The 23,281-nt window shown below is 37.1% G+C and overlaps 1 protein-coding gene across 3 annotated transcripts in view; it reads left to right on the top strand.

Annotated features, from left to right (window-relative positions):
* Positions 1–23,031, top strand: part of LOC102176015 (solute carrier family 25 member 40) — an 81,433-nt gene extending 58,402 nt beyond the window's left edge. The window contains exons 6-12 of one of the 3 annotated variants that reach the window (XM_018047306.1): positions 2,807–2,874; positions 4,808–4,932; positions 5,553–5,726; positions 7,611–7,720; positions 11,416–11,497; positions 13,730–13,810; positions 22,202–23,031. In XM_018047306.1, coding sequence (XP_017902795.1) covers positions 2,807–2,874; positions 4,808–4,932; positions 5,553–5,726; positions 7,611–7,720; positions 11,416–11,497; positions 13,730–13,810; positions 22,202–22,284 — 723 coding nt within the window. In that variant the 3' untranslated portion in view covers positions 22,285–23,031. The other 2 variants (XM_005679058.3, XM_018047307.1) reach the window with 2 other exon arrangements.

Genomic DNA, 23,281 nt, shown 5'->3' with positions numbered 1-23,281 from the left:
CAAAGCCTTTGACTGTGTGGATTACAATAAACTGTGGAAAATTCTGAAAGAGAGGGGAATACCAGACCACCTTGACCTGCCTCTTGAGAAACCTATATGCAGGTCAAGAAGCAACAGTTAGAACTAGACATGGAACAACAGATTTGTTCCAAATAGGAAAAGGAGTCCGTCAAGGCTGTATATTGTCACCCTGCTTATTTAACTTCTGTGCAGAGTACATCATGAGAAACGCTGGGCTGAAAGAAGCACAAGCTGGAATCAAGATTGCCAGGAGAAATACCAATAACCTCAGATATGCAGATGACACTACCCTTATGGCAGAAAGTGAAGAGGAACTAAAAAGCCTTTTGATGAAAGTGAAAGAGGAGAGTGAAAAAGTTGGCTTAAAGCTCAACATTCAGAAAACTAAGATCATAGCATCTGTTCCCATCACTTCATGGCAGATAGATGGGGAAACAGTGGAAAGAATGTCAGACATTATTTTTGGGGGCTCCAAAATCACTGTGGATGGTGATTGCAGCCATGAAATTAAAAGATGCTTACTCCTTGGAAGGAAAGTTATGACCATCCTAGATAGCATATTGAAAAGCAGAGGTATTACTTTGCTAACAAAGGTCTGTCTAGTCAAGGCTATGGTTTTTCCAGTAGTCATGTATGGATGTGAGAGTTGGACTGTGAAGGAAGCTGAGCGCCAAAGAATTGATGCTTTTGAACTGTGGTGTTGGAGAAGACTCTTGAGGGTTCCTTCAAGAAGGACTTCAAGGAAGATCAGTCCTGGGTGTTCATTGGAAGGACTGATGCTGAAGCTGAAACTCCAGTACTTTGGCTGCCTCATGTGAAGAGCTGACTCATTGGGAAAGACCCTGATGCTGGGAAGAATTGGGGTCAGGAGAAGGGGACGACAGAGGATGAGATGACTGGATGGCATCACCGACGTGATGGACATGAGTTTGGGTGAACTCTGGGAGTTGGTGATGGACAGGAGGCCTGGCGTGCTGTGATTCATGGGGTCACAAAGAGTCGGACACGACTGAGCGACTGAACTGGATTCCCTATATGTATTTTGTCATTTTCCTTTACTGTTTTTTGTTTTTTTTATTCACTTTTTTCTTTTTTTTTTTTTTTTGGATATTTTGGGACCCTGTCAATTGATACGTTTCACTAATTCAGGGAGGTTTTTGCTTATCATTGCATCAGGTAATTTCCTATTCTGTTTTCTTTCCTTTTGTCTATGACTCCACATAAACTAGTGCTGTAGTGCTTGATATTTCCCCTCAGGTCTCTGAGCCTCTGATCATTTTTGTACGCTCAGATCTCTGAGTCTCTGATCATTTTTCCAAAGTTTTGTGTTTTTTTTTTTAATTTGGCCATGCCACATGGGTTGCTGGATCACAGTCCCTGACCAGGGATTGAACTGGACCCTCAGCATTGACAGCATAAAGTCTTAACCACTGGACCACGGAGAAGTTCCCATTTTTCTTCATTCGTTTTCTCTTCCTTCTTCCGATTTAATTTTAGATTTGTCTTCAGTGACTCCTTGATGTCTCCTTTCTGCTGTTAAGCCCACTTAGTTAATTTTTCATTTCAGGTTCAGAATTTTCACTTGTCAGTTTTAACAGTAATTATTTCCTTGTTGAATTCCAAATTTGTCCATGTACTATGGACCCATCATCTTTGTAACCCTCGCACATGTTTATAATAGGTGTTTTGGAGTTCTTGTCTGCAGATAGCATCATGTTAATCATGTCTGTGCTGATTTCTGATGACTACTTCTTCGTTTGTTTCTTTTTATGTCTAATGAATTTTGATTGGATAGTGAGCATTATGAAGAATGCCTTGTAAAGACTCTGGGTTCTTTTATATTCTTCCCAAGAGTCCGTTCTGCTCTAAAAGGCAGTTAACTTTGGCCAGATTCAGACTTCGCACTCAGGCACCACTGTGGGAGGCTGCAGCTGAAATTCCCACCCCGTCTGCCATCCACGGGGTTTGTTTTTGTTGTCTTCTCCTGGGGCTGCACAATTGAGTGGTGAGCCACATCTTGGGGCTGACTTTGTCTCTAAATTCAAGGGCTTAGGTCCTCTCTCTGGAGAAGAAAATGGCAACCCACTCCAGTGTTCTTGCCTGGAGAATTCCATGGACAGAGGAGCCTGGAGGGCTACAGTCCATGGGGTCACAGAGTCAGACATGACTGAGCAACTAAAACGGCAACAACATCATGTCCTCTGTAGCCTCTTTTCCTAGGATTTCCCTTCTAACTTTCTGATTAGTCCACGAGCCTGAACTCTGCTGTTTGCCATCTCAAGCAAGTAAATGTACTGTTCCTTGCAGCTCCCATCGGCAAAAAGCTGTAAATGTGCAAACCTCATTCATGGCACTTTGACTTTAACAGTAAGCTTCCCTCTAGCTTCTACTTGCTTTTTGTTCTTCCTGAGAGGTTTCAAATACTGGGTTTAAATAATGTTCTCTCAGATTTCATAATTGGAGAGGAGAGTTATTCTAACTTTCTGCCATCCCTCCACTTCCTTTTTATAATAATCTTTGAAACACATTGCTTCTCAGCCCTAAGTAGAACAATCCCAAGCTGAGTAATATAGGTTTATTTTGTAAGCAGGAACTGTCATTTAGAAATGCTTTATTTGTGTCTGGAAGTTGAGAAAAATTCTTTTTTTTTCCTTTTTAAAGAATGGGCGTATATAAATCAGGGAAGCTTTTATTTTAGAAATAAATGCTTAAAAGAATCAAATACCAATTATCATTATAAGCTTTTTTGTTTATTTTGACCACTTTTTTTCTATTACAATTTTAGGATGCTTTTTTGAAAATCATTCGAAATGAGGGCATTAAATCCCTATGGAGCGGCCTTCCTCCTACGTTGTAAGTTGAAATTTAGTATTTTTCTTACTTAGTGATGGTGCTGGTTTTGTTTTGCCTTATCAGTATGATGGGACAACATCATACATTTTTAATATCAGAACTTTTCATTTTCTAGAGCATTGTTTTGTGACTCTCACAAGTACCCCACATTTAATGATTTGCTAGAAGCACTCACAGGATGTATACTAATGTCTGTGGTTTATTACCGCAAAAGGCATGAAGCGGAATCAGTGAGTGGAGAGGCGTGAACTGGAATCTGAGGGGAGAGGCGTGAGGTGGAATCAGTGAGGGGAGAGGCCCAACAGGAGCTGGCCAGGCGGATTCCTGCCAAGACCCCACTTGTGACACACAGGGCGCATGCTGCCTCTCCCAGCCCCAGGCCGCCGCGGCCAGTGCAGGGCTTCAGCCTTACCGGCACTTGAATCTGAGTCTAGGGTTTGCACTGGGGGCTGATGATATAGCATGCTGTGTTCATGACTGGCTGTGGTTACTGAAACTCCAGCCCCCCCAAAAGAAGCAGATGTTTACCAAAACTCACATCAGTTGCACAAATCAACGCAGGCAAGCTAGTTTAGTGCTCTAGACATACAGAAAAGCCTTGTTACAAGGAGTATTTCGAGGGCTAAATTCCTTGAAGATGACCCTAGGTCAAGTAGACAAATAGACCCTCCTGAAGATACTGGATTTGGGGCACAAGCATACTTTATTTTTCCATGTTCAGAAATTAAGAAATTAGTGTTCATTTGAGTTTTTATTTTACTAAAATAATGAGAGGTATTGTGCTATTTATACTTCTTTTCCAGATAATGAAATTCTGTACTAACTAGCTATTACGTGAATTCACATGACAAGCTAGTAAGGCTGAATGTAAAAATTCCAATTAATACCTTGCCTTTCTCTGCCTCATTTCTTTCTGATTTATGTTGTTATGGAGCACATTAGTCAGTTTTGAAGCACATACTCTAAACAGTGCCTAAGGTTGTAAGGTTGGTGATAGATCCAGGAGCAGCAGTCAGTCCTGTTCCTAAGTTCTCGTCACCACACTTCACTGTCGAGTGTTAGGCGTTCCCATGTGTGGTCTGTGATAGTCCTTTGGTTAGACCAGTAACAGAGACCGGTTTCCTGTTGCGTTAAATCTTTATGACATGATAGTACCTTCAACTTTGTGTTTAATTAATAACTCCCTGTTGATATTTCCATTTGAAAGAATGTCATTGGAATTTGCTTTGAGTATGTATAATTCTGGTGACATTATTTTCAGTTATAAGCAGGTATGACATGGTCCACAGTTCAAAAGTATTTTATAATTGTGCTTGTACTTTTTTACAAGTAATTTTTAGAAGATTTTTTACTTTAGTGATTTTCATGTTACCGTAGTATATGTAGTTGGGAATGAAGACCAGACACAGAATAAGTCAAGACGACTTATTTGTCTTTTCATATTTTTGACCTGACTGGGTGCTCTAAACTTCCCTTCTCTACTACATTACAAATCTCTGGAGAGCAGAAACCTACTTTACATCTTTTTGTTGTCTAAGTTAAACACTGCTAATTCTTAAAGAAAAATTGATCTCATAGCTGATTTGTTGTGGTTTTCAGCTTCTGTAAAATAGAAGGATCTTCATTTTGTACTTCCCAGGTGGTACAGTTGGTAAAGAACCCACCTGCCAGTGTAGGAGACACAAGAGATGTGGGTTTGATACCTGGGTCAGGAAGAGCCCCTGGAGAAGGAAATGTCAACCCACTCTGGTATACTTGCCTGGGAAATCCCATGGACAGAGGAGCGTGGCGGGCTGCAGTCCATGGGGTCTCAGGGAGTCTGATATGACTGAGCACCTATGCACTATGACTGTATCTTGTGCTTCATAATAACGTAAGAATATGTTTCTGCCTTTTGATAGTGTTATACCAATCTTTTCGTTTTTTCTAACAGAGTGATGGCAGTTCCTGCCACAGTTATTTATTTTACCTGCTATGATCAATTAACTGCTCTTCTGAGATCTAAATTAGGAGAAAATGAAAGCCGCATACCAATCGTTGCTGGAATCATGGCCAGACGTAAGTAATAAATTCAGAATATTTTCATTCTGATTTCTACTTAAAGCTTGCTTTAAAATGTTTACATTCGTGGAGAATTTCAAGCAGAGTATTGGTGACGGTTTATTTTGCATCATAGTTTGTCCTCCTATGCTGACACCTGTGCTCGAGCGGTCACATTGTGTGGTGACTGCCGTCAGAACCAGACGGGATCAGCCTATCCCGTTAATTCTTGGACAGAGTCTCAGATGTGAGATTGTAGACCTTAGATTCTAGATTTTAGGATAATAACACAGAGTCTAATTAATGCCAGAGTCTTTCATCATTTTCTTTATACACTCTGAGATTCAGAGTTTAATCAGAAGGGCATTTTTCTCTGTGTAGTGGAAATGAAGTTTATAATAGTCCTGGTTGATGTATAATGGCTGTGGACCTGCTCTTGAAAGAGTAAGGTATGTGAAATACCTTTATCAAGGAAAAAAATCTGAGCCAGTATGTTGCCATCATGAGATACTAGACACAGTTTGCAGATATTTCAGAATAAAATTTTAAAATATAAAGATGCATGGAATACCCATTTCTGCGCGCATGTTTTCGTACTGCATGGCTTGCTTTAGTTGTATTCGCTTCTTTTGTACCAGTTGGCGCAGTGACTGTAATAAGTCCACTGGAATTGATCAGAACCAAGATGCAATCTAAGAAGTTTTCTTATGAGGAACTGCATCGATTTGTCAGCAAGAAGGTATCTGAAGATGGTTGGATTTCCCTCTGGAGGGGCTGGGCTCCTACCATTCTTAGAGATGTACCATTCTCAGGTAGGACTTATCTGCTACATTTTAAGTAGCTTTGTATGTACTACTTTTAAATGAAGGAAATTCTAGACTCACTAAGGCTAAATGTAAGCTACTGTCTTAGGTGATCACACACACCTCGTTCAGTGTGGCTCTCTTAGATCTTGATGAGTATTTAATGGACGGTTTCTGTTTCAAGCCTGGTTTTCTTTTCTCTTTGTGTTTTCTTTCTTTTTAAATATCAGTTGGTGAGTACTCATATTTAGGTAATGCAAGCTACCTTTAAAATTATTGTAAAGAAGTCATAATTAGTAAGATATGTAAAGTACTACGAATCAAAATATCATAACATTTAAGACCACCTGTGAATTATATTGACTCCTACTTTATTCAGTTATTAAAATTCTCTGCCACTTGAGTAAATGTCTTATAGGGACTATTATAAATCAGATTCAAGATTGTGCTAATCATTGAATTATGAAGAGGGAGAAAATCATGAAGAAATAAGAAATTAACAACTTATAGAATGTGCATACTTCAGTAGTACTTCTCTTGTGAAACTGATGTTTCCATTTAAAACCTGGAAGAAAGAATTACTGAGAACTGTTGTATTAACATTCCACATTCTTTCTCTCTTTGATTTAATCCTTTGCTTGGACTCCTGTTCACAGTCCTGTATCTTTCTCTTTCCATTAGTATTTTTCTTCAACTTTTGTGTTCAGCTATGCTTTTTAGAAACACCATGGATTCCTAGACCAATACTTTTTCATTCTTTGTTTTGATGTTTTACACATAAAAAGCAGTAAGGATATAAATTGCCAAGTGCACTGACACACACCTGTGCCATCACCACCCCTGTGTATGAATTAGGACACTGCAGTTTTTAAAATCATGAAACCACGTATGTCCACCTCCACTGTCACATCCTCAGTGGTAACCTCTTACCTAAATTTTTATCATTTATTTCATTTTAAAAAGTAGTTTTACCACATATGTATTATTGCTAAACAATGGTATTCAGTTTTGCCTATTTTTGAGGTATACAATTTATTTTACTTGGAAATATTCCTTGTTTTGTTTTATATGTGCAACTGTGTTTTTTTCACTCTTGTTTATACATGAATAAACAAATAAACAATGCTGTAAACATTTTTTAAGTCTCTTGCTGGGTATGTACAAGAATATGCAGCTTTTAGTGCCTATTTTTAAAAATCTATTTAAAAAAAGTTTCCCAGGTGTTTGTGGATGTTGCATTGTGAGTTGATTTTTGTCTGTTAGCTTATATTCAGCTTCTTCTAAAACTGTTATAAATTCTAATTTGTCTGCCTGCCTTTTTTCTATGTAGACAATAATGTGTAAATTATAACTATTTCATTTTAAAGTTCGTGATGAATATCCTTTATCCAGTTGAAGAAGCTGCCATTTATTCCTAGGTTTCTAAGAAATTCCTTTGAATGCTTTTCCATCATTTTTAGATGATTCTACAATTCTGTTAATGTGATACACGGTATCTAAAGCATTTCTTATGTTTACCATCATTGTGTTTGTCAGATAACCTAATTTAGTCATAGTGTGTGACAGTTCATGAAATACTTCCGTTTTTCTTCTTTTGGAGTTTTATATCAGTGTTCATGAGATGTGACTCTCCTTTCCTCTCGTGTACTTGTTGGGATTTGAGATTAAAGCCCTACTTTTTACTGATGCATAGTTTTGTTTATAAGACTCCTAGAATATTACTGAGAATTTGGTTACTATTTTTACAAATTTCACCTAGTATTTGCCTAAGCAGAAAACAAGGTGTGTCAATACTAGAATTCTGTTTTCCTTTAATATATAATATTCTTCAAATATGTTCCATAAAGTCCACATTTCATTTCTAAATGTGTTCATTCTATTCTGTTTTTGTAGCAATGTACTGGTATAACTATGAAGTCTTAAAGAAGTGGTTGTGTACAAAATCTGGCTTATATGAACCAACATTTATGATCAACTTTACCTCAGGGGCATTGTCTGGTTCTGTAAGTTTCTTCTATTGTTGTTATATTCCAAAATAGTGATAATTGTCTTACTGAAACAGAACAAAATATTATGTAGCATTTCATGTCTATTGAGATAGAACAGCTTTAGGGTAGTGCATCGTCAAAGTGCTAAGTATTTACTACCCTATTTTGAAGATAAATTATCAGCACTAGCCATTAAATATTTTAAAATGCATTTTATATCTGTCTTTATTACAAGTACATTATATCTTTCTGAAACTTTTGAACTTGTTAGATGATTAGTTATGATAATGAGTTTAGATAGTACTTTATTACACAAAGTATTTGGCAATTTGGTCATTAAATACCAGTAGATCTTGTTAGTTAATATTTTATAAATGTTATCTCTTATGTATCATCTGATTGAATAGAAGTAATTGCATCCTTTGCTGCTAATTCCTGTTTCTTTGGGAACATTCTAGCTGAGTACCTCTTAAAAGAATTTTAAAAAAACTTACAATTAGAAGGGAGCAGTACCCAGTGACCGTTCTTGGGTAGTAGGGAGTTCACCTTTGGCCACTCCTCCACATAATGAAAACTCATGTAGTGGGCCTTTATGCAGATTCTTATCACCATGATCTTGGAGCTCTCTCTCTTTCTTATCCCCAGAGAGGAGAGAGCTTTCTTATCCCCACATACTTAGAGAATGAATTTGTGATGACAGTGATGTGCTGACATACTGGAACCAGGTAGAGACAGTGAAGGAGCACAGTGCAGTCATGGAGACTGGCAGAAAAATACTTCAGTCACTGTCAGGAAACCTAACCTCAGGCTACAGAAGACCCTGAAATTGTGTTCAAAATTGAGACATGAAGATTCTCGGGTCTGGTATATGTCAGATTAACCCTGTTGCTGCTGCTGCTGCTGCTAAGTCGCTTCAGTCATGTCCGACTCTGTGCGACCCCATAGACGGCAGCCCATCAGGCTCCCCTGTCCCTGGGATTCTCCAGGCAAGAACACTCGAGTGGGTTGCCATTTCCTTCTCCAGTGCATGAAAGTGAAAACTGAAAGTGAAGTCGCTCAGTCGTGTCCGACTCTTAGCGACCCCATGGACTGCAGCGTACCAGGCTCCTCCATCCATGGGATTTTCCAGGCAAGAGTACTGGAGTAGGGTACCATTACCTTCTCTGCAGATTAACCCTGAAGTGAAGTGAAGTGAAGTCACTCAGTTGTGTCCGACTCTTTGCGACCCCATGGACTGTAGCCTATCAGCCTCCTCCGTCCATGGGATTTTCCAGGCAAGAGTGCTCGAGTGGGTTGCCATTTCCTTTTCTCCAGGGGATCTTCCCAACCCAGGAATTGAACCCGGGTCTCCCGCATTAGTGGGGTATAAATATACTGAGGCAAAAGAGAAATTCTTTGTGTTAATTCAAGAAGTTAGAATACCAGCAAAATCTTTTCATTATTTCTATTTGTGAGGTGATTAAAAGTAACTTACAAATTTTATTTATATCTTAATCCACCATGAAATGAAAAACAAGTACCATTTATGTTTAGTGATCCATAACAATTGTAGAACCAATTCTGTACTTAGTGCATTATGTAAAAAAAGGAAAAAGTTGAATGGATGTAGGGTCCCAGCTTTCCAGTAACAAAAGAATGTTGTTTTACTATTTCTTACCTAACACAGAAAATATATTTTTAAATTCTTTAATAATTTAGAAAATATTACTGCCTTTTAACCGTTAAACAAATAAAAATGTGTCTGCAACAGGAAAAGCACATCAGTGGGATAATGTCCAGGCTTTCTGTTAGAAAACCGAACAGCCTAAACCTGTTATTCTGCAGAGTGTCAGGCTCATCCCGCACTGTTGCTGCCTTTGATACTCCCATCAGCACCCCCTATCCAGGGGTTCTGCACCTTCAGATTGAACCAATTCGATTCTTGGCTGTTGAATCCACAGATGTGGAACCACAGACACAGAGGACCAACTGTGCTATGACGTTTTATATAAGGGACAGATACTCGGCAGGTTTCAGTATCTGCAGCCAGTGCACCTCGGATACTAAAGAACAACTATATGTGTTAGATTGTGGAGAAACGATCATTGATTTTATCTTACCTGAGATCTTTGAAACTGGTTTCAAGAACTTAAATCTCCTTACATTGATGGGTGAAATAAAAATAAATGACTTTAAAGGTCATTTTATGAGCATATTGGCCAAATGTAAGTTGGGAAACAGAAAATAGAGACTGTTTTACTTTGCATGACTGTTATATCAAATATAAGACATTCTTAGGGGAATTTGTTCTTTCAGAAAACCTTTCTTGCTTAATTAAGGCATTATGGAAATAACTGTTAAATTGATTAATTTGAAAATTTTAATTATTTTAATTGGAGGCTAATTACTTTATAATATTGTAGTGGTTTTGCCATACATTGACATGAATCAGCCACGGGTGTACATGTGTTCCCCATGCTTAAGCCCCCTCCTACATCCCTCCCCATCCCATCCCTCAGGGTCGTCCCAGTGCACCAGCCCTGAGCACCCTGTCTGATGCATAGAACCTGGACTGGTGATCTATTTCACATATGTTAATATACATGTTTCAATGCTATTCTTTCAGATCATCCCACCCTTGCCTTCTCCCAGAGTCCAAAAGTCTGTTCTTTACATGTCTCTTTTGCTGTCTCGCATATAGGGTCATCACTACCATCTTTCTAAATTCCATATATATGCATTAATATACTGTATTGGTGTTTTTCTGACTTACTTCGCTCTGTATAATAGGCTCCAGTTTCATCCACCTCGTGAGAACTGATTCAAATGCATTCTTTTTAATAGCTGAGTAATATTCCAATGTGTATACGTACCACAGCTTTCTTACCCATTCCTCTGCTGATGGACATCTAGGTTGCTTCCATGTCCTGGCTATTATAAACAGTGCTGTGATGAACATTGGGGTACATGTGTCTGTTTCAATTCTGGTTTCCCCAGTTTGTATGCCCAGCAGTGGAATTGCTGGGTTGTATGGCAGTTCTATTTCCAGTTTTTTAAGGAATCTCCACACTGTTCTCCATAGTGGCTGTACTAGTTTGCATTCCCATCAACAATGTAAGAGGGTTCCCTTTTCTCTGCACCTCTCCAGCATTTATTGTTTGTAGGCTTTTTGATAGCAGCCATTCTGACCAGTGTGGCACCTCATTGTGGTTTTGATTTGCATGAAATGTGTTTTTAAAAATGATTTGGGAACTACATTTGATAAATATGTTGAAACCCATAAAGAAAATGTATGTAGGACTAAAAGTTCCAAAGTCCCTTTTCTTTAATTTTTTTAACAATTTAAAAAACATTTGGAACATTTTAAATGCTAATTACTAAGTAATTTCTGCTTTAAAATACATATACCTTCATCTGTAGTAAAGGAATAATGGAACACACAGGAGCATCAGAAATTGTGAATACTGGTTTTGCAGTCAGAGGTCTGATTGGAATTCTGCCTGCCAACTAGTGTGGTGTGACCTCAGGAATATAGGGGGACTGTTCTCTTAGTCCTGAACTTTGGGAGGAATACATAAGACTTTATCTGTCCTCTTCAATAGGAGCTTCTCTTAAACATCCCTGGTTTCACTTTAATTATGATTTTATTACTATGCTTATTAAGTAATATGCTAATTAGAGTATAAAATACTTTGGGAAAAATTTAAATAATCAATTTTATTTTTTGTTAGTTTGCAGCTGTTGTAACTTTGCCATTTGATGTGGTAAAAACACAAAAGCAGACACAACTTTGGATATATGAAAGCCAGAAAAGTAAGTTTAATTAATTTAAAATGTGTCTAAGATGCCATGGAAAATATTTTCTTTCTAGATAGTTAGTAATATATAAGATAGGGAAGACAAGATTCTCCCTGTCGCTTGGTTGCCTTCCTCTCTACTTAACTCAAACTAATGTACTGTTAGAATGGAGTACCCAGAAAAACCTCTAAACCTAAGCAAAAAATTTAAGAAATTTAAAAGACTATATTAGTATGCATATACATAGTCCTTTTTTTTTCTTTTCTATTTTTTAGCTTCCCTTTTGATGTGTTTTGTTTTCCCCCTGCCTGTTATCCCATCTACTTCTTTATAACCTGTAATTTCTTCTAGAACAAAATTGTCCTGAGGACTTCCCCTTTAATGCAGACGGTGCAGGTTTGATCCCTGGTTGGGAAGCTAAGATCCCACATGCCTCCTGGGCAAAAAAAAAAACATAAAACAGAAGCAATACTGAACAACCTCAATAAAGAATTTAACAATGGTCCATATTTATCAAAAAGTACTATTAGTTGCTTCTACTATATTCATTCTGTTTTTATTATAGAAAGTGTAGCAAGCCCACTGGAAATAGGGCTTTGTTTCTGAAACTTAACATTTTTAGGATTTGATCATTTGGACGGTCAGTAGAGGAGTGTTTATTGTTGTCTGTGCTTGAAATATTAGTAATCACACAGTGTTTCCTTACAGTGTATGAAGCTGCTTTTCCCCTGTAGAAAGAGCTCCTGGACGTTGGCGCTTTAGGCAGGGCTCTGCCGTGGCGTCCCTCCAGCTGGGAAGTCTTCTTGTTCGTCTTCTTTTACATTCATCTCACCCTACTGTTAAAATAGAGATCGGTTTGGAGCTTGAGCTCCATAACATTAGAAATACCCAGCTACTTAGCCTCCTTTCTTTACTAGTTGTTTCCAAACTTGAAAACATTTAAGCAAGGAGTATAAGTTGTCAACTTGCAGTATAAAGCTTTTGTCACTGACTGTGTTTAGAGAGTTAAATTTCAATCATAAATACTTTGTTCTTGGTTTTTAAATGTATCCTTTCTGTTTGGTTGCTCTAATTACTATAGTTACACTATTTATATAGATAGTTTAGCTTCTTAAATGACAAGGCCTCATTTATCTTCATAGAGAATCTGATTTATATAGAAGAAATTTTGAGATAATGAGCCCCTTGTCATTAAGTTGCAGATTCTACAGAGCTGTTACTGAATGATCCCTTTCCCTAATTTTCCCTTTTTCCCTAGGCATACGTACTAAAATGTACTTTAATCCTAAAGACTCAGAGTTGTCGTCACTGTACACACTGATTACTGTAGTTTCATAACGCAGCTCTCAGAAGCTAGTGAGACACTTAGGAGTGTTGGCCTATCACACACTGGGCTGGGCAAGACTGAAATCTTCAGCTGTCACAGTGCTCACGTGGTAGGATGCCCACCTTTTAGCAGATTTTTTTTCACCTTTAGTGTCTATAGTCTGGGGGCTAAGCCAGCTGCTTAGAATCATTGTGTACAACGAAGGTGAGCGAACTTTGTGTATGTACAGCACATTCATGAGGTTTATGTTTGAATCTGAGTAACATCTATTTTTGCTGTTTTCAATAGATGTATAAATCTGTTTCTTTACTGTGTTCCAGACACTTGAGTAGTTGCAGATAAGTGAGATGTTACTGTTATTTCCAGGAAAACTCTTCCTTTCAGAGGAGACAGGATTGATTTATTTCAAGACTAGCACATTTATTCAGAAAGATTCTAGTAAGGTGGAACCTCCCTAGGGAAAATGAGCTATTTTCCTTAAAGCTTCTCTTTGGGGAAAAGAGTTTTTTAATGTATGCACTAAAAGTACAATGAAAAATGGTTATCATGGCTTCACTTGGGGAACCCCATGAAAATTCCTGTACATCTTTAAAATTTTTCATTATGAAAAAATTTTTAAGATACGGAAAAAAGTATAAAGGATACACACCACCAAGCTTAAACATCAGTTCAGGAGAGGCTTTCTGTATACTCCTCCTTGATTGCATCGGGTCCTATGTACCTTAAAAGTGCCTTTAAAGTTTCTTTTAATGAATCCAACTATTAAAAATAAGATTTAAAATAGTTCTTTATGTAAACAGATCTGTTCTTATTATAATGAACTGATATATCCCAAAGCCCATAAACACTCTTTGATGTGTATTTATCTATATTAGAAATTAAGTGGTAATTTATAATAGCATCATTTCTTTAACATTTAGTTTCTATGCCTTTGCAAATGTCAACCTGGAGTATAATGAAGAACATTGTTGCTCAGAACGGATTTTCTGGATTATTTACAGGTAAAAATATTTCCTTTACCAACTGTTGACTAAAATGTTTACTTTTCCTTTTAAATTGCTTTTCAGCAGAAAATTTTTGAAAATATTCCTCATTTACTATTTCCTCCTAAGTATCTTTGCTGTAAGTTTAAAAATTTTAAATGCCAGTTGCTTTTGAAGTAATTTGGAATTAAAGTGAGGAGTGAACAGTTCGGCTTGTTCTTTGACACCAGTTATGGGGCGGTGTTTTATATGTTAACTTCACTTAATTTGATAACTGTCAGAATGAAACCAAATAAATTACATTTTAAAATGTAAGGAAAAATTTGGTCTGAATTTTTCTCTTCCCTTTTTAGGACTGATTCCTCGTTTAATTAAAATTGCTCCTGCTTGTGCTGTTATGATCAGTACATATGAATTTGGAAAGTCTTTTTTCCAGAAACAAAATGCTCAAAGACAGCAATACTAGAGATGCTATTTCAACCTGAAATAACCACCATGACCAAATAATAAGCGGAGACTCTTAGACAAGAGCTTTTTTCACCTTTTTCGCTATTATCTTACAGTGGTTTTCTATCATCCTTATCTATAATTTAAATGAATAGTAAACCCCTACTTTGCATTTAATCATTCTAACTTCAAGTTTTTATCCTAATTTTTGAGAACTTGAAAAAGATATTCCAGAAATCATAACCATTGAGCATTCTTGTAAAGAAGAGAAAAATTATTCTACACTGAAAGCAATAATCTCAGAGTTTGGTATAGATTTCTGTGTAACTTCATCCTGTTGGGAGTGTCAGAGTCGTCGAACATTTTTGCAGTTGTGTGCTGAATGATGTACAGAGTCTAAGAGAATTCCCAAGTCTATTATACACGTTTAAATCATGGACGTAGATACTTAAGTGTTTCAACAAAGTAGATAATGGAAAGCAGTCTTTAAATATTATTATTCACATCATTTACCAAATATTGCCTATCAGTTATTTTCTTTAATTCACATGTATTTGGGTGTTTTCCCGCCCCCCACCATGTTACTGTCTTAAGGCCTCATGTGTATTAAGATTTCTCTGATCAAAGGTATGGCTATGTTATGTTCATGAACCAAAAATATAACTTGTGTGATATTGATGCTGCTATTTTTGATGTCTAAAGACCCTGTATTATCTACTGTTTCTGTGAGAGAGAGTGTTCACTGACCGTATTCGGTGTTCACTTCAGTCAAACTTGGGTGTGCAGTGGAAAAGCACGTTGTATTCAGGCCAGCGAGAAAGCCGTTTCAGCACAAGAAAGGCCTCTGGTTTCAGCTGTCTTGTCATCAGGCATTACCATTTGTGAAGTTCTCTAGGTCACGTCTCTTCGCTTGTCCTAACACCACTGAGACAGAGTATGTTCAAGATGTCCCTTGACTTTACACATCTCACACCAGAGTGCTAGACCAAGAACTACCAAGCCGATTTCCTTGAAGAAAGAGCTTTTGGTCACTGGAGGCTAATGCCTAAGAAGTTTAATTTATGAATGTAAGAATGAAAAAGAATATGATTTCAAGACAAACAATATTTTTAAATATTTTCGTTTTCCTCAGGATATGTATACTCTAAGAAAAAGCACTTTATTGCAGTCTATCTGTATTTTATGAAAATGTGAAACATTTTTTCCCTAAAATAGAGTAATATATATTTAAATGGCAAATCTCTAGTGTTGGTAGGAATTAATATATTTTCTAATATAGTAGAAAAATATTTAATGTTTCACCAGAAATAAACTATATAGGGTTTATATTTTAAGCTTTTTGTGTTTATTTTATCCTGTGTTGATTTACCTTAAGTTTGCAACATATATATCCATAAAAATATAAATATATTTTCATTGAAATATTTTGTGCTTTCTTAAAGCTACCACTGTGCTTCTAGCTAAATACTTTCATATAAAATTACGTTAATGCTATTCTATAAACACATATATAAAACACACATGGAAGTTTATCTTGAACACTGATTTTTACAATATTAAATTTAAATTTACCTTTGTCCTGCTGTGCTTTTCTTGGGTAACTGGTAGGAAAAGGCAGAAAAATTTAGGTTTTGAACAATAGTCTCAAAAATCAGTTATGTATTTCAGTTAATGTCACTTATAAACAAACAGAAGGGAAACTTTCATCCTCTCCTTCCTCACTACTGACTGCATTGTGGAAAATTATTATTTTATAACTAAAAGAACTTAAATAAACCTAACTCCCTGTAGTTTTTGTAACATACATTACATGCAAGGTATCTGAAAGAAAAGAAGTCTGAATTTAGGCTTTGTCTATACTTAAGTGGTAAAAAGCATTACTAGTAGGTACCAAAAAAGGTTTGGCTACAAACTGTATTCTTGGTAATGTTTCTAAATGCATTCTGTTAATGTTAAAATTTCTAACATACACATTTAATTTCTTATGTGTAAGTTTTTTAAGAAAAATGTCTTCTTCAGGTATTACATGCTTGCTGCTTTTCATATAATTCCATATTAATTTTCAAAAATAAAGTTATTTCTAGGAAAACTAATCACTATGTTTATTTAGCCACATTTGACTCCTTTAATTCTAGCCTCTTTTTTTCCTCCTGGAGCACAAATTCCAGGAATACAGGAAAGTTTGGTGTATTACTTTTTAATTTTTGTCCAAGTGAACTTTTAAAAGTAAATGACTGTTGTTATGTTTTAATCCATCACTCCACACTTACTGAGATGAGCTCTTTTACGTGGTAGGCAGCATAAAAAGCACTGGAGGTAAGACACTGCAGTTACTCTCACTGGTCTTAAGGTTTCAGCTGTGATTGTTAGGAATAAACAAAAGAAGTAATGGAAAAGCTGAAGAATTCTCCCCTGGCCTGGGGTGCACAGGCTGGTCAGCAAATGGTTCTTAGGACAGGCAGTCCAAGGCAACATACCTGGAGGCTGGCAGTCTTCAATCAGGTAGTGGTACTTAGCACCAGTGGCTTGAGCAGAGTGTACATGCCCCGTGGTAGATCAGATGGGAAAAGGAGTCCAGGGGGCCTGGTCTGCCAAGAAGGAACAAGAAGGCAAGAGAAAACCAAGGAAGTATTTTGAGCCCAGCTCTGAAAAGTTACAGAGTTGTGTTTTGTTTTTCTCTCAAGACCTATTTTTTTTTTAACTGAAAGAAAATAGGATAGCATAGGTTAGCCTAGAATAAAACAGAAAACACCAGAATGTGTCACATATTAAGACCAAGTGAAGCTGGTCTTAGAAAAATGACTGGCAGGATGAAAATCAGCTTAGTGAAGCTGATTTTAGGAAAATGACTGGCAGGATGAAAAATGGGACTTATGAGCAGGTGACCTATTTAAAAACAAGTTTTGGTTTATACTAAAGTATGTTTTTAAAAGGTACCACCATGGCATTGGTATAATTTTATCTTCCCCCTCCTATCTGTGGGGAAAAAAGCTAAAGCAAAATAGAAGTTGCTTTGCTTACTAAAGAGCAAAGTGGACTAGGTAAAATAGATTAAGAGCCCTGATGTTCAAAGCAGTCATGTGACATTTCCAGAGTAATCCAGGGGATGAGTTTATCAAAACCAGAAACTAACCAACAATGGGAAATTTAACAAAGAATTTACATAAGTTGTAAATTTGAGAAACATTTTTAACCACTTGAAAACTTGTATGTACATCTAATAAAACCAACTTAGTGACTTAAAACCAACTTAGTCTACTTGGATGTTTAAGGTTCCTGTCAGTCACAGTTAATAGTAGTTTGCATTTGGTACTTACCACTTCAGAACTTGTAATTTTATATAATGTTGACTTTATCCTGATGCCATCACATAGGTACTGAGAGGATGGTGGTGGGTCCATTTTACACGTCAGAAAACAAACAGGGTTGTTACATAAATCACAACTCAGCCAAAACCACTACTGTCCTGTACCACTTGAGTGAATGTTGTCAATTTTAAAGCATATTATGTCATTTTTTAGAAAATAAAAATTTGAAACAAAATGAAGATTTCTCCAAAATCATTTTCATATTAGTATTTGAGGTGTTAATATACACTTACCACATTTGTTGAAACAAAAATTCAGTGTATACCTTGAATCAAATAACATTTTGTCAAAGAAAAAATAAGACTACTACTGCATGGTACAAAATGTTTAATATACATGCAACAAGTATCGTACATCAAGGCAACAAAATACGCGTGGAAATAGTAGCATATAGTTCAGCATTCTATTTAGGGCAGAGTGTGTGAACAATGAACACTACTGAAGATAGAGACATACCTCATGCAAACATTAACAGACTACCTCTATAACTAGCGTGGAAGAACTGTAGAAACCTGAAGTCACATTAGCAGCTCAGTTTTACACCAAGAGCTCCAAGAAAGGAGGAAGAGGCGCTGTCCTCAGATGCCGTGTTTCAGTATGCGTTCAGCAGTGTGGGAAGATGCACAAGATTCGGTACACGTTAGAACAAATCTGAAAATTTTGATCAGTTATGGAATCCTGTATTTCCTTTCTATATTATAAAAATGTATGGAAAATGTAACAATGATTTTCTTTAATTATTGAAGGATAATGTCATTTGAGAGTGGACCATGAATGAAAGCATTTAGAGTCTGACTGTCAGGAAAGCAGCAGCAACAGTGCTTAAGGCTAGCCTAAAATTTTCCAAGTTCCTCCCGCCCTTAATTGTCTCTCGTTCGCTCCGCCCAAGGTTTCCAGTAACCTTGTTTTAACCTTCCTTCCATTCCCCATGCTGAATTACAAATTGCTGTAGATACATTATTCACAATAAGGTATACAGAATTAAGACTAGATTGATGGTACCATTTCTCAAGAATATTTGCATTACTACAAGTACCAAAGACTTAAGCTAAAGGAAGAAAGCTCTGAGTATGTTCTGATACATGTAAATAATTTAAGGGCTTCCAGGTCTTCTTTATCCCTGAAATGACATTGTTTGAACTGTCTTAACATATGACTAGCCTTGTTACTGTTTATTATCTTAAATTCCGAATAATGAGAGTCAAGTATTGCAGAGAACCACCACACTCCCACATTTCGAATACAAAGAATGACTGTGGTAAGTGCTGCTTTTCCCTCAATATTTTAGGAGGAATGTTCTTTCAATAGTCAAAGTTGCTAAGTTTGAATGTAATGTTTTATTAACAAATAAAAAATAGCATACAAAGTCCCAGATAAGTACTGTAGTAGCCTCTTCATGTAAACAATGTATAAAAGATCTTTGGCACAATTGACCATGTTTTCCTCATATTACTCTAGAAAATGTACTTCATGCATTTCCTCTTTCAATATGGTGGAATTTGGGGGGACCAAATGTACAATTGTTTCAAAATTTGCAAAAATTTAAAAAGACATCTCAGAGCTTTTTAAGAAAACTGATTTTTAACTAATAAGTTTTAAGGTCAGTTTTAAAATGAGATTCTGGCATGATTAATAACAGAAGCTGTTAAAGCATGTGAGACACAATTCATTCTTGTACACGAGAGAAAACAGCACCGGATGTCAGGCATGCTGTTAAGTGTGGTGATTAGCCTGCTGATCCTTATCTTAAAGCTTCTCAAATCCTTAAATGGACTTGATATCCTTCCTGATAAAATTGTTTTCAACATGTGTTCTACATTGTTAAGTTTTTCCAATTTATGGGACATAAATGTGATCAATTTTAAAGCTGGTAAACTTTATTTATTTATTTTTAATTCTATTCTTTTCTTTTTTTTTTTTTACTTTACAATACTGTATTGGCTTTGCCATACATCAACATGAATCCACCATGGGTGTACATAAGTTCCCACTCCTGAACCCCCCTCCTGCCTCCCTCCCCATACCATCATTCTGGGTCATCCCAGTGCACCAGCCCCAAGCATCCTGTATCCTGCATAGAACCTAGACTGGCGATTCGTTTCTTATATGATATTATACATGTTTCAATGCCATTCTCCCAAATCAACCCGTCCTTTCCCTCTCCCACAGAGTCAAAAAGTCTGTTCTGTACATCTGTGTCTCTTTTGCTGTCTTGCATACAGGGTTATCATTACCATCTTTCTAAATTCCATATATATGTGTTAGTATACTGTATTGGTGTTTTTCTTTCTGGCTTACTTCACTCTGTATAATCAGCTCCAGTTTCATCCACCTCATGAGAACTGATTCAAATGTATTCTTTTTGATGGCTGAGTAATACTCCATTGTGTACATGTACCACAGCTTTCTTATCCATTCATCTGCTGATGGACATCTAGGTTGCTTCCATGTCCTGGCTATTATAAACAGTGCTGCGATGAACATTGGGGTACATGTGTCTCTTTCAATTCTAGTGTCCTTGGTGTATATGCCCAGCAGTGGGATTGCTGGGTCATAAGGCAGTTCTATTTCCAGTTTTTTAAGGAATCTCCACACTGTTCTCCATAGTGGCTGTACTAGTTTGCATTCCCACCAACAGTGTAAGAGGGCTCCCTTTTCTCCACACCCTCTCCAGCATTTATTGCTTGTAGACTTTTGGATCACAGCCATTCTGACTGGTGTGAAACGGTACCTCATTGTGGTTTTGATTTGCATTTCTCTGATAGTGAGTGATGGTGAGCATCTTTTCATGTGTTTGTAAGCCATCTGTATATCTTCTTTGGAGAAATGTCTGTTTAGTTCTTTGGCCCATTTTTTGATTGGGTCGTTTATTTTTCTGGAATTGAGCTGCAGGAGTTGCTTGTATATTTTTGAGATTAGTTGTTTGTCCGTTGCTTCATTTGCTACTATTTTCTCCCATTCTGAAGGCTGTCTCTTCACCTTGCTTATAGTTTCCTTTGTTGTGCAGAAGCTTTTAATTTTAATTAGGTCCCATTTGTTTATTTTTGCTTTTATTTCCAATATTTTGGGAGGGGGGTCATAGAGGATCCTGGTGTGATGTATGTCGGAGAGTGTTTTGCCTATGTTCTCTAGGAGTTTTATTGTTTCTGGTCTTACATTTAGATCTTTAATCCCATTTTGAGTTTATTTTTGTGAATGGTGTTAGAAAGTGTTCTAGTTTCATTCTTTTACAAGTGGTTGACCAGTAAAACTGGTAAACTTTAAAGGAAATTTTGGAAAACAAAGTGTTATTCATTTTACCTAAATGGCCTAAAATACTGTAAAATACTTTCCTTGTGCCCCAACAAATTTAGTAACTGCCTAAATGCACATCCTACAAAATTTATAAAATGCTGAATGGAATGTTAGGTTGATGCTAAATGGTAACTGTTACAGACAAACTGAATAAACTGTTGTGAAACTGCAGCTGAGAAAATTTCTCTTCACTTCAAAGACAAGGCATTTAAACATCAGAACCTGGGAAGGAGTTCATGAAATATGAAATAAGTCATTTTTAGAAAATGTAATCATTGAATAAGAGAGCAAAAGAAAACACTTAAATATCTAGAATAAAACCTTGAACTCAGTCTCTGGCAACTATGATACATTTAAATATATGAAAATCAGCTGAATAATAAATACGTACAATTTGCAATGGATTATTGGAGGATATCTGAAAGTTTTTTAAGCCTATTTTTAAACCTCAGTGACAAATATAATTTTTAAATGAAAAATGGCAGCATTTTTTTTTTCACTCAGAAGTTTACATGGAGTGGACTGAATTCTCTAATATAAGCAACAGAATTCCAGACATGTCCCAGAACAATATAAAATTCCAAAGATTTTCCCAGCAGTCAAACTTACGTATATGGAATATTTGCAACATAAAAACTTCTGGTTTTTTACACACAATTTTTCAGGATGGAGTCAGACCTGGACTTGTCATCTCTGTTTTGGGACTTGCAAGGTAGTCATTCTATTTTAGGCTTGTTAGAGATCTGTAACTTGCCACTGATGTTAGAGACTCACAGAGGCCAAGCAATGAGGGAGTATCTTCTTTACCTGAAAATTAGGATAACAAATATTTAATTGCTCTTGAAACTTGATACTAGTAAGATCCTAAAACCATTAAACTTTACATACTGTATGCTGCTGCTGCTGCTGCTGCTAAGTTGCTTCAGTCGTGTCCGACTCTGTGTGACCCCACAGACGGCAGCCCACCGGGCTCCGCCATCCCTGGGATTCTCCAGGCAAGAACACTGGAGTGGGTTGCCATTTGCTTCTCCAATGCATAAAGGTGAAAAGTGAAAGTGAGGTTGCTCAGTTGTGTCTGACTCTTCTGACCCTGTGGACCTACCAGGCTTTTCCGTCCATGGGATTTTCCAGGCAAGAGTATTGGAGTGGGGTGCCATCGCCTTCGCCATACGTAGTGTATAAAACAGTGCAAACATACTGTAAAATCAAACATCTGTATGTTGACTTTTGATCTTCCAGTCATTTCAATGCTACCCCTTAATAGAAACATGACAGTGGGATTATTTGTGCTTCTTTTAAGGTTCTAGATATGGAAGCTTGAGATATTCTGGAACAAATATGGAATTTACCTTTTTGGGGGAGAATATGGTCATATCCAATTAGTAAAGAATAACAGGAAACTACAGCAACAACACAAGTGCCCAGGCGACAGAAACACCAGGAAATCCGCATGTGGGTAAAGGTGAAGCGATGCAGAAGCAGCAGAACTGCTGCAGTTCAGCTGGAGGCTTGACCTAGGGAACCTCTGTCCACTGACTGAATAAACATTCAGCATCTACTCTGCACCAGGAATACGGTTACCTGCTACAAGTCAGTCGGTCCCTGAAGGAGGAGTGGCAGAGGTCTGTGTCCATGCCTGGGGAAAACACGTTCTCTCCCAAGCAGAACAAGTTTCAACCCCCACTGTGCACATGCTTGCTCTAAGAGGCCGCCCTAAGGCTGTGAAAGGCTGCTGGTGCTACTGCTGCTGCTAAGTCGCTTCAGTCGTGTCTGACTCTGTGCGACCCCATAGCCCACCAGGCTCTGCCATCCCTGGGACTCTCCAGGCAAGAACACTGGAGTGGCTTGTGAAAGGCTAGTAAGGTGAAAATCACATTCACACTATTGTGCAACCATCACCAACCACTATTTCAAAAAATGTTCATCATGCCAAACAAAAACTCCCTACCTCTTTTAAACAGTAACTTTCCTTTCTCCCCTTCCCCTCAGTCTCTGGAAACCTCTAATCTACTTCCTGTGAATTTGCCTGTCCTAGATTCATTCTTAAAATTGGAATCATACAGCATTTGCCCTTTTGTGTCTGGCTTATTTCACAACGTAATATTTTTTTTCAAGGCTCATGCATGTGGTATGTATTCCTTTTCCATGGCTCAATAACATTCCATGGTGTATATATATGACATTTTATTACTCCACTCATCTGTATGGACATCTGGGTTGTTTCCACCTATCAACTACTGAAAATAATTCTGCCGTGAACACTGGCATCCAAGTATCAGTTTGAGTCCTATTTTCAATTCTTTGAGAGTGTATACTTAGATTACACATATTTTTAAAATACACAGATTATAACAGTAATTGCAAAGACTAACAGTCTGAC

This window comes from Capra hircus, chromosome 4 (genome assembly GCF_001704415.2).
Source record: "Capra hircus breed San Clemente chromosome 4, ASM170441v1, whole genome shotgun sequence".
Classification (NCBI taxonomy): domain Eukaryota; kingdom Metazoa; phylum Chordata; class Mammalia; order Artiodactyla; family Bovidae; genus Capra; species Capra hircus.
This window is presented reverse-complemented; position numbering and strand designations above follow the sequence as displayed.